Source organism: Balaenoptera ricei, chromosome 1, assembly GCF_028023285.1.
Source record: "Balaenoptera ricei isolate mBalRic1 chromosome 1, mBalRic1.hap2, whole genome shotgun sequence".
Classification (NCBI taxonomy): domain Eukaryota; kingdom Metazoa; phylum Chordata; class Mammalia; order Artiodactyla; family Balaenopteridae; genus Balaenoptera; species Balaenoptera ricei.
Window position 1 is genome coordinate 174,923,401 of NC_082639.1, and position 12,717 is coordinate 174,936,117.

General features: G+C 33.1%; 1 protein-coding gene across 1 annotated transcript in view; it reads right to left on the reverse strand.

The window, feature by feature from the left end:
* The window catches only part of IARS2 (isoleucyl-tRNA synthetase 2, mitochondrial), a 78,024-nt gene that overhangs the window by 19,061 nt on the left and 46,246 nt on the right, over positions 1-12,717 (reverse strand). Inside the window, exons 12-14 of the mRNA XM_059942273.1 lie at positions 10,741-10,901; positions 1,089-1,191; positions 365-458 (exon numbers count right to left, since the gene is read on the reverse strand). Of these exons, the coding sequence (XP_059798256.1) occupies positions 365-458; positions 1,089-1,191; positions 10,741-10,901 (358 nt within the window). The remainder of the gene's footprint in view (positions 1-364; positions 459-1,088; positions 1,192-10,740; positions 10,902-12,717) is intronic.

Here is a 12,717-nt window from a genome sequence, read left to right on the forward strand (position 1 = left end):
TATTTCAGTGATTTCCAAACTTTGTTTTACAGAACTAAGTGCCTTGGGGTCAAGGAGAATGAGCTGAGAGGAGGAAGAAAATTCCCATGTTTATTAATCTTATGTATTGTGGTTCTATATAAAAATTTCAATTGGCAAAAAAAAAAAAGTTTAGAAAGCATTGGATTAAATGATTTTTAATCATTTTTTAAAAATGATTAAAAGATCCAATAGCTCTTCCAGATCTAAAATTATATTATATCAGGAGATGTACTTCCAAATAAAGCATAAAAAAAAAAAAAGAGTTCTTGATTACAGATTTCTTCTGATAGCATTTATTTTTCAAAACTGCCTGATTGGTATTTAATCTACTCTTTTAAATTACCTGGAAGAACATAAGACCATGAAGTTCCACTGTCAAACCAGATGTCCAAAATATCCTGACCAGGCACATACTCCAAAGCATCAGGACCACCAACCTAGTAAGATAATGTAAAAGCATTTTAATTACACAGCCATCACAACATTTACAATTAATACCCAAAAAGGTCTTAAGAAAATGAAATACTTACAACCATTAAATTCACATTTTACAATGAAATTTCAGACATTTTTAAGTATTTTGCAATTAGATACAACTGCTTCATTTGCACGTAAAAGTGATTGTGGCCACTTAATTACACATTTACTAATGGAAATATAAACTTTTTATTTCTTGAAATGATCTTCCAATTTGGATTTTTCAATATGTGATGCCATCAGTTAACTTGAATTCATGTCCTACAAAGTCCTGATACACCAATGTTAGGCACTGTTCTCTCACAGTCACAAGTGCCTCTCTCTGCTCAGCCAACAAAGCAGTTAAAATCAATCTTGGCCCTCAGTGAGACAGCAAATATCCCTCACACTCTACTGCTACACCATATACCCAGCTTCTCTAGCTAAATACAAATGTCTGCTCTCAAACTGCACTGGCTCCTCATTTATGACGAATAAACTCATGAACCTGACAGGATAACATAACTACTTTTTAACTCCCAGGGAATCCCGTGTTGTCATTAAATCATGCAATACGTAACAAAGGCTGTTAAATACAAATAGAAATTTACCTGAGATAAGACTTCTTTTGGAAGAAGTTGCTCCGGGGGAAGAGTCCACCAGATATCACTGCCATGTTCTTCCACTAGTTTAATAATATGCTCAATAGTTTGGCTATTTTAGGGGGAACAAAGAAAAATTGTTCACTTAATTATTGTGATTAATACCTAATATTTTAAATTTAAGAAACAGTAGTATTTTTTTCCTTATCTGCAGGATATTTATCCCAATATGCAGGGTATTTTTTCCTATCTTTTCCCCCAAATTTAGTGGTATTAATCTTCAGTTACTTGCTTACTTAGTTCCTGCTGTCATCTTAAATTCAATAAAATAAAATAAAATTGATCATATGGAGCCCTTAAAAGAAAAAGAAAAAAAAAAAAAGACTTCTCCTGATATCCCTATTTCAGTTACTGATTTTCCTGTTTCTATCAATCTATTTTCTAACCAAGTACCTGTATTCAAAACCTGCTAATTATCTACCTCCTCCAATTTCTGCTCAAATTAAGCCAACATATTCTGTCAGTTTCTACCTTGAAATATTACTCAAATTTATTCTTTGAGTAAATAAAAGAATATTAGTCCAACCTCACTGTGTCAATACTAGATTGATGCAATGGTCTGACTTCTCCCCTATGCTCATTCCTCTACATGGCACATGAGATTTAATTTGTATGACACATCTCTGAGAGAGCTGCATTCCTAAAACTGCTTTTATCACACCAATCCCCTCTCAAAGACTTGCAGTGCCCCCTCACTGCTTACAGGACTGAGCCCAAATACATCTGCATAAGAGGCATTGCTGTACCAGAGCACAGATTTTGATATCTGATATTTGGTATTTGATAACAGATACCCAGACTTATATCTTGACTCTGCTACTTTTTATATATATGACCACACACAAGTACTAAAACTTCTCTAAGTCTTGGTTGTCCCTTCTGTTAAGAAGAATTGTACAATTTTTGTTCAAAAATATTTGAGAACCTCCAATGTTTTGGACGCTGTTCTAGGCACTGGAGATACAACAGTTAACAAGGCAGATAAGATTCCCACTGTAGTAGAACTTGCATTTTAATGATCCTAGATACTTTCGTCAGAATGACTGCAAACTAAATGAGATGATCCAGTAAAATTTAACACATGCCTAACACACAACAGAAAGCCAATAAATGCGTATCAAATGAATACTGAAATTGATCATTATCTTTGGGAAGATAAAATACACAGTTATAAATTGTCTGAAAATTAAACTCAGGGAATATTTTATACTAAATTTTCTCACAGGAATAATATACTTTTAAGTTATTATCACAGCTTTATTGACATTACAACTTCCTCTAGTTGCTTTCCACTGAGTCACAGAATATACTGGTCAAGAACATGGACCCTGTGTGGAGAGAAGGGAACCCTCCTACATTGTTGATGGGAATGTAAATTGGTGCAGCTACTATGGAAAACAGTTTGGAGGTTCCTCAAAAAACTAAAAGTAGAGTTGCTATATGATCCTGTAATCTACTACTGGGCATATATACAGAGAAAACTATAATTCGAAAAGTGACAGATGAATGGATAAAGAAGATATGGTACACATACACAATGGAATATTACTCAGCCATAAAAAAGAACAAAATAATGCCATTTGCAGCAACATGGATGGACCTAGAGATTATCAAACTAAGTGAAGTAAGTCAGACAGAGAAAGGCAAATACCACACGATACCACTTATATGTGGAACCTAAAATATGACACAAATGAATTTACCTACGAAACAGAAACACACTCATACAGAACAGACTTGTGGCTGACAAAGGGGAGAGGGGGGATGGATTAGGAGTTTGGGATTAGCAGATGCAAACTACTACATATAGAATGGATAACCAACAAGGTCCTACTGTATAGCACAGGGAACTATATTCAATATCCTGTGATAAACCATAATGGAAAAGAATATGAAAAAGAATTCAGTGTGATACACTGAATCACTCTGCTGTTCAGTAGAAATTAACACAACATTGTAAATCAACTATACTTCAATAAAATAAATTAAAAAAAAAAAAAAAAGAACATGGACCCCAGAGCCAGACAGCTTTCATTTAATTCCTGGCTCTATAACTCACTAGCTATGCGACCCTAGGCAAAGCACTCAACGTTTCTGTACCTTGGTTTGCAAAAATGCATATAATAACAGTATCATTAATAGAGCTATTATGGATATGAATTGAGCTTATATGTAAAATGCCTAGAACAGTGCCTGGCACATATTAATAGGTATTATATAAGCATTAGCTATTATTTAAACTGATTCTTTTGGGGGTTTTTTGGCCTTGCCACGCAGCATGTAGGATCTTAGTTCCCCGACCAGAGATCAAACCCATGCACCCTGCATTGGGAGCACAGAGTCTTAACCACTGGACTGCCAGGGAAGTCCCATAAACTGATTCTTTGAAGTCAGGAAACTTAAGACAGTTAATTTTGTTAACCAGTTACCAAAACACATATCCATATTAATATTTAGAGATTAAAGTACATATAGTAAAGCCAACTTTTCAATTATCCTCTTTTCTACCACACTCCATTAATGCAAGTAACTAAAAATGTACGTCTATGAGAGTCGATGGAAACGGAAGGAGGAGTGGATAGGAAAAAGTTCTAAGTTCTTAATCTGGATCTGCTTCTTATTAATCATGACTATGTATGGCAAATCACTGAACCTCTCTGGGTCTGATAATTCAGATAAAATGAAGTGTTTATGAAAAATTGTTGTGGGAAGCAAAAATCAAATGGGCATTATAAATTAAATATGCTCTACAAATTGATATCCAAAATACCTAAGTTGATTATACTACGAAGGACAATGAAAAAGTATAATGCTACCACATCTATTCTGAAGAAATTATGAATAATAAGAATGTTTAAATGGGCACAAGTCCATATTTCTAATACAGTCACACATTTCAGATGGACTTTAACAATAAAGATAAACTTTTGTGACATGAGACCATAAAAACTCTGTGCAATAACAACCTAGTTATATGACAATATTTAGTTACATATTACTATTTTAATAGTTTGCACAGAACATTTTATCAGTTAAGAAAATATGAATATACTGTAATAGAAAATCTGAATAAACCTAATGCTATTACTCTTAGAACTAAAAAAAAGGGAGATACTAGCAAAGTACATTTACACACATATATCATACCAATTAAGAAATTTTCATTAAAAAAAGATTCTAAATATGAGTGTCATTTTCATTTTGCCCTTCTTTTTTTTTTTGGCCACTTCATGCGGCATGTGGGATCTTAGTTCCCTGACCAGGGTCTGAACCCGTGCCCCCTGCATTGGAAGCTCAGAGTCTTAACCACTGGACTGCCAGGGAAGTCCCCTCATTCTGCCTTTCTATCTTTACAATGTTATCATTAGATTGTAATTTTAGGTAAACAGTAAAATAAAACAGTGAAGCACCTTTAAATGTGTTGGAAATAAACAGATAAAAAAATACAAACATAAAGGAAAATCATTCAAATTTCATATTAATTTAGGAAATAAGGTAGAGATGTTAGGATTAATATTATTATTAATCAAAATAAAAGCATTTATGTGTATACCACAAATTATATATACACATTTATGTGTATACGTTTAAAAGGACTTTACAAGCACTCTCTAATTGGATTCATAAAAAAACATATTTATAGCTAAACTGACAGATAAACTGTTCTGTGCCTTGGGGTTCCTTAAATCATGAGCCTAATAAGCAAGTAACAATTAAAACCCAGGCCTCGAAACTGTCTCTTCTAAATCATGGCTCGGTTCTGCTTTTACTTCTCCATTCAGCCTTTCTAACTCATTTAGGAAGACAACACTGTATCTGTGAACTCACACTCCCCTTCTCTGGGGTTTGCTAAGCAAAGGCAAAAAGACTCTTATTACCCATGTGTAATGAAAGCGTGAACCAGAGACCAAGTCAGGGCAGCAGGGAGTCCCAGGAGATTAGTGTGCTGACAGAGCGGGCACCAAGTCCAAAGACCAGAGGCTATCTGCGACTTATTAGATACTGACAGGAATACATCATGTTTTTTTTCTGAGCTTCAGTTTCTATGAACGTTCGGAAAAGCTGGGAGAAGAAAGGCTATGTGAAAAATTTTATTCTTAAAAAAGTCCTAACATTGTAGTCAGTAACCTTAACATCTGTAGATGATACTTACATATCCGTTTCAGAACGTCTGATTCAACTCTAATGAAACTAAGTTCTTTTTCATATCGCTAAATAGCAGATAAATTCAATGAAGTTTCAGAATTATATTTTAAGTATTACTTAACTATATTCAAGTATCTCAGAGAGTCTGTAACTAAAAATACCCAACAGCAAAGAAAGATTCCAATTTTGCAGCTGGCATGTTATTAAGGCAACTATAAAATCCTGCCAAGTTTAGTCAACCAGCTCTAGTCTAGCTAAAGTTGAAGTTTTAATTGCTACATTTTCTTATAAAGATATAGGTAGTTCACTTAGATAAACAATATAATATTTCAATATGAGAAGAAATTTAATCTTGTATTATATAAACCTTATTTGCAAATATACTTTTTAACTCATAAAGGTCTCTTATTTCAGTGAGGAGGAAAGTTTGGTTTTGTTTTTCTTTTAGTTTACCTAATAATACTTACTAAAAATGGCATAACCATACAATGTTATCTACACCAATGAAAATAATCCTGTAGTAGCTTTTAAAAATCTAGTTTCAAAAAGGCTGTCATAAATAAAACTACATACTACTAAAAATATGACTCATTATTTTTGTGTCCCTTCTGACATATACAGATGAATTTGGACCCCCAAAAAATGTTTTTTCCAGTTTATCGAACAGAAATATGAAACATCTTAAAGAGGGGAGAGAAGAAGCTCGGCTTCATTAACAGACCAATTCCTACTAATATTTAGAGTAAGACTTGCTTCCTTCCTTTTTATCGCGAAATATAAAAATATGACGTACTAAATGTACTTTAATGGGCATTATCTTCTGTAACAATTCTATTTTGAGATCTTAGACAACTATATTACTTAAGTTTTTAAAAACAGGAAAATAAAGACAACTCTGAGTTAGAGTATAAAAACTGAATAAAACTGATGACAAATAAGAATGCAGATTTCAAAGACAAAAACATTCTCACAATCCAAACAAATCAAAATATAAGTGCAACGGAATTGGTATCACTAAGTGAAAACTTTCTTCTGACTTGTACTCTGGTGGTCTGAATGATCCTAAAAATATGGTGGCAGAGCTATAAAAACAAAATTTGCAATAAAAATAAACAAACACATATAACCTCCAAACTTGAGGTAACTATAGTAGATTGCAAAATAAAGATAAATTTTACATTCAAACAAAATCTGAAACGATAATTTCGATTAAAAATACAAGTAAATGCTGCACAAGTGCTCAAAAGATACTCATTATAGCACTGTAGCAAAAACTTAGAAACAGCCAAATGTCAGGATGGGCTACATTTATTTGATTTTCATACACAAGGAACTAGGCAACCATTAAGAGCTAAGCTACCATTTTTAATGGTTACCTATTCATTCTTCCAGAATTGACTTTAATTATTTCTTCTTTTTCATATCATTACGTTTCTTTATAAACAATTGTATTAGACATCCTTACAGATATGTGTATATATATATCTTTGTACAAGAGACGTTAGTCCTTTTGTTTCCTTCGGATAAATACTTAGAACTGTAATTTTTTATTACAAAACCGAGATGGTGATTTAAAAAGTTTTAAGACAATTTTATAGGCATTTCTAGTGATATTAAATATTCTTCCCAAAAAAACCCAAGAAGTAGTCAAAATTTGTGTTTTGAAATGTAAGAATTCCCCCCTTTGTTACTAATACCCTATACTTAACACAAACACACAGTTAACTTATAACCTAAAGATCGTATAAATTACTGTTGATAAAAGTGGGTGAAACCACTTATCACTACATAATCTCTATGCTTCCATCTTAATGCTGTATTTCATAAAGCAGTAAATCCATCATAAAACTTTGTACTTTACGCAACGGCCTTATCTAAACACACGCATTATGTGTCCCTTCTTAGGTTTCAATCCGTGAAAATCCGCTAGGTACTACCAGCCACTATAACACCAACCAATCATTCTAAACTTCGCTATCAACTGGGCTGAAGCTTATTTTACGTGTTACCAGAAATTAAACAGCATTAAGATTGCTAGGTAATGAACAAACTGTTGCTGCCATTTCATTTTCCTGTATTTTGTCTTTATAAAAGCAAAAATATTAAGGACTATAATATACTTTTCTTCTGGAAGTTACTGGAGTAAGAATGAGGTAAGAGGCTAAATGTTTCATATTTATTTACTAAGTTTAATTCTAGAACACAATGAAATTTGGGGGAGCTCTATTTTTAATTTAATTCTATATTTACGTTTTGAAGATGACAGGAAACAATTTTGGAGAAATTTTTATTTGATGAACATTATCAAACTTTTTCACCAAAAAGTCATTATTATTAACATGAGCAAAAATTTGAGGTAGCTTAAAGCTAACACCCAAACTTGAAATCCTTGCCTGCTTCTAGTGAATTTCTCACAATTTCCAGAAATCGGGGGGCTAAGTTTCCTAAATGCATGTTAACTATTGCATTAATACTCTTAAAATGATTAAATGGTCTGAAATGAAAGAAATTTAACTAACAACCTCTTTTCCTTCCTAGGTAGCAAATGTTCCTACATTTTATCTTTTTTATGCTAAAAAGTATTTGTCTTTATTAATTAGTAATAGATTTCCACCTAAATTATAAAGGCATTATATTACAGATTAAGAAAAATGATCAATGATGTTAAAGTCAAAAATGGAATTACTTCTTGAGAAAATACAAATATGAATATAAAATGCAAATGAGAACATTAATTCAAATCAAAATTAAACATCTGAGTTTAATATCTACCAATCTCTCAGCTTACTCAGAACATGAATAAATCAAGATTTTCTTCTGTGAAACTAGTATCCTTAAGGGAGAATTTATAGACTTTCATCAAGAAAAGCGGAAGGAACCTTCTGATCTGCTTAATGGGGTCATCAGCTGTAACAGCAACTCCATGTGGACTGTGCAGCAATTTCCAGTGGAGATGCTGTTACTTTTGATGGCTACCAACTCACTTCAATGTAGAGGCGTATTCAAGAAAGACAAAGAAAATTATGGTCACTTGATTCTCATTTGATTAAGGAGGAAAAAAAAGACAGCCTTTCATGCAGTCTTTAAAAATTGACAAATAATTAAGAATTAACATCCATTTTTAAAAATTAACTGTTATGTCACTTAAAGGACCAAAAACGGAAGAGGATTAGAGTCATTATTCAGAAATGGTGTACAGGAAAATGACCTATGAATTGACAGACAGTATGGTTGTTTGTCTGTCATTTCTGTAGGCCAATATCCTGTATATCTCTGCGACTTCAGAATCAGAAATCAACTATACCACGCAAGCAACACAACGGCAGATGCACAGAAAAGCATCTGTTACATACCATGTAAATGTATTGACTGTAAATAAAACATAAATGATACCTAAAGAAAATCTGCTTGTGTTTTTCTGACAAAGCTCACATTTATTTCACCCAGGTCACCGACAAATCGATCTATGTACCATTTTATTGTAGTGATTAAATAATGGTCAAATAAACCAGCTTGCTCTACTTACTAATACGTACATTGGTCCACTTGAATCACTGCAAGGAAACACCCTAAAAATCTTGCTCTCTAAATATGGAAAAGAATGAGGAACAATGGCAGTGTCTTATAGAGGTTTCCTTAAAAGAAAACTCTCCAGTGTGGAATTTTAAGCAATTCTTGTGTAAACGTATCTCAACTTTAATTCTTAGTAGGGGAAATAAGATATTAGTTTTTATGTGATCAAGCTCTAAATTTTAAGAACAACATATGCAACAATATTTAGGCCAAAGAGTCTTAGCTCCAAGTTGTAATAATATTGCAATAGCCTTAAAATCACCTCCTGGTCTCTAACCTCTAGTTTCTTTTCCTAAAACATACTGTGACTCTTCATGCCTACTTAAAAAGTTTAAATTCCTTAGCCTGGTATTCAAGACTCACTTCAATTTGCCCCAATCAATCTTTCTTAGGTGTTTATCTTTCTGATCCCCTCACACAACCTTCAGCCCCATTATGGTTCCTATATACATGCTATATTTTCCCCACTCTGGGTCCTCAGCTCCTAATCCCACTACTTTCCCCCACTTCCTACCTAATCCTCCAGGCCCTACTCAAATGCCATATCCTTTATAACTGAAGCAAATGAGCTGTTTTAGGGTTCAATATTTGTTCAAGGCAGAGCCTTTAGTTCTTCCCTTTGAACCACATTGCCATAAGGTGTCAGATTACCCATGAAGCAGTGATACAAGGAATATTTCAAAGTGAAAAGGAACCTTCACACCAAGGATACTAAGAACTACCTAATATTGGCTAAAGGTAATTAAAAAAACAAAAAACAAAAAACACTGTAGTCAACAATTTAAAAAAACCCTAAAATACATATATTCACAAAAGTACCACCTAAAGAAATACTAATAATGTTGACAATGAAAAGCAGAACCTTTTTACAAAAATGATGATGAACCCCAAGGTAGGACATTCAACTCTGTCATCTCTCCATTACTTGCTGGCCTCCATGCCCTCACAACCCTCACTGAATCCTCAACTGATGAAATGTGAAAATACTTAAACTTAAAAATACTTGACTTACCAAAACGCAGTCAAACTCTTTGCTCATGTTCTAGAATAACTTAGTAAAACATCCAAAACAAAATTACTTCAAAAAATGAAAACCCAGGATGTATTCGCAAAAGAAATGATTAATATTCCCCTTTCCACATCTGTTAATAATAGCAACAATACTGAGAGTCACCTTAATTTACTAGAAGATAAACTAGCTAGATTATCACCTCATCAAGAGCTTGGACCATGTCAGTCTTGTTTACTGCCTCAAAAAAGGGTCTAGTATATGATTAGGGAAAACAATCTTCTTTTTACCATATAAGCTGTTCTACTCTGAATTGTTTACTAGGTTCATGTATTATCTTTCCAAATCAAAAAAAAAAAATTAAGGAAAAAAGAAGAAATAACTAGGAATGTAATCATCACTAGAGTTAATTATGTGCATTCAACTATATTATAGTTTCTTAAATTTTAAATTACCTATACAATTACCTAATGCCATTTCTACTGAGATGAGTCATTTCACTCAGAGCGAAAGACTGACACTAATTCCTGAAGAGAAATCACATACTGGGCTCCACCACTCAACACTGCTTATCTCTGGGCTCCTGACACCTTACCCCAGCACAGGGCACAGTCAGGGACAATGAATTCTCATAGGAAAATATTCACAGTCTTTGCTTCTACATATCAATACTGAAAAAATAATCCAGTGTTTGTTAAAACTTCATCCACCTGAAAGGATCTTTCTGAAATTTATATTTTACTCCCCTCAAAAAAGATAGCTATTTTAGAATATTTAACATATATCAAGAGTTTTCAATAGTCCACTACTTTTTCATTTTTGAAGAAAATACAACTCACTTTAAAATGTTGAAAATTTTAGAAAGAGTTCTACCTGTTGATCAAGAATTCATCTTTTGTCTTATGATGAAACACAGGAATTGGAACACCCCAAACTCTTTGCCTTGATATACACCAATATGGCCGCCTGTCCATCATTTCAACCATGGCATTCAGTGCTGATCCAGGAATAAACTTCACTTTTTTTAACAATTCCTGCAATTGATTCACAAATCAAGTCCAGTGAGAGAAAGCAGAACAAATTTTCTAGAATTGTCACTATTTATCCTAATACAGTTCTTTATTTTAGAGGTTTATTGTCATTTACATGCCCCCTCCCCCCCACCAAAAAGAAACTAATCTAAAAAAACCATAGATTTCAGAGCAAAAGAGACAATGTTAAAATAGGGCCACAAAGGATCTAATAAATAACATCCAGAGCAGACTTCACCTTTGGAGGATGTGACAAGAAATTTTATACTAAATTCCAAGCACCCTAGATCAAAACTGGTAATAACAGGTTTAGTAGAAGTATTATACTTTATTAAACTACAGTTAAGATCAATTCAAACTTGATTTCAATAATTCTTTTTTAAATGCTTAAGAAATAAGCTACTATCTTAGGTGGACAAACAAGAACTGCAATATAACCTAATTTTACATAGTATGGTTTACAACATAGAAAACACTTTCTCAAAGTAAGTTACTTCCTATTTACTTGCTGTCTCTCAAGAACTCTCCTTCCCTCCACCTCCCCCCCCAAAAAGTTGTAAACTACTAGCATTTGCTTTCATTTGTTAATTACCAAGAAAAGAATTATATAGCAAAAATGTTTAAAAATATCCGTAAGTGAAAATATAACTTCATTTTAAAAAGTCTCAAAGAAAGTCTCTCTACCCATCAATAAAAGCATTTTTACATTTTTAGAGCATGTTTAAACAGTTTCCTTGCTTACCTGAACCACCAGAAATCCCCTCCCCCAAAGCCCTTTGTAGCACCACCTACTGGTAGAATGGCAACATTCGCAATTTATTTTGATTAAAAATTGGAACGTGATACTGACTTGATACTGGATTTTGTTAAGGAATAACTATTATTTTTTTAAGGTGGTAAAAATGGCATTAAAATTATGTTTTAATTTTAAATGTCAGATATACATGATGAAATATTTATGGAAAACATAATGCCTAAAAGTTGCTTTAAAATAATCCAATGGGTAGGAAGTGTAGATAATGGGTAGGGATGCAGATAAAAATAAAATTGGCAAAAGGGTGATTATTTTTGAAGTTGGGTGATGGAAACATGGCAGTACATTATTCTCTCTACTTCTGCGAGGAACAACTGAAAATTTTCTATAAAGAAGTTAAAAAAAAAATTTGGCTTCAGCGTATTACATCGGCATCAGACTCAGATGTTCTGCAACAAAAATCCGTGCAGAGCTGAAAGTTACAAATTATAACATTTACAGGAGAAAAACTGGCTTCAAAGAAATGTAAAAAACAGAACAAAACAAAGAAACGGTCCACAGCACAGCTGTCCACTCTACACCAATGCAGGAAGTGTAAATTGCTTGCATAGCTTTGGCACGGACCCCAAATCGCCAGGTCAACAAATGAACCAACTAGTAACAGCAATGTTACATGCAAGCTGTAAAGCAAAATATCTGTATACTCAGCCTGGTTACCAAATATATATTTGAGCTCTTTCATTTAATAGAATCAAGTTGTTCATGAGATACACACACACAGATACATACATGTATTGAATGAAAGAGCTCAAATAAATATTAATATTTAAAATGCCAGTTATAAAGTATTTGTTAACTCAAAAGAAATAGCTTTTCAAATGAACTGCAATTTCAATTTGAAGGAAGCAAAGAGTTTTAAAAGAGTTTTGCTGAATGCCTATTATGTGCCAGACACTGTTCTGGGAACTGTTATTCACTTATCTTGTGAGGTAGGCATTATTATCACTTTTATATAAATGAGGAAACCGAGGTTCTGAGAGGTTAAACAATTTGCTGAACTCAAGC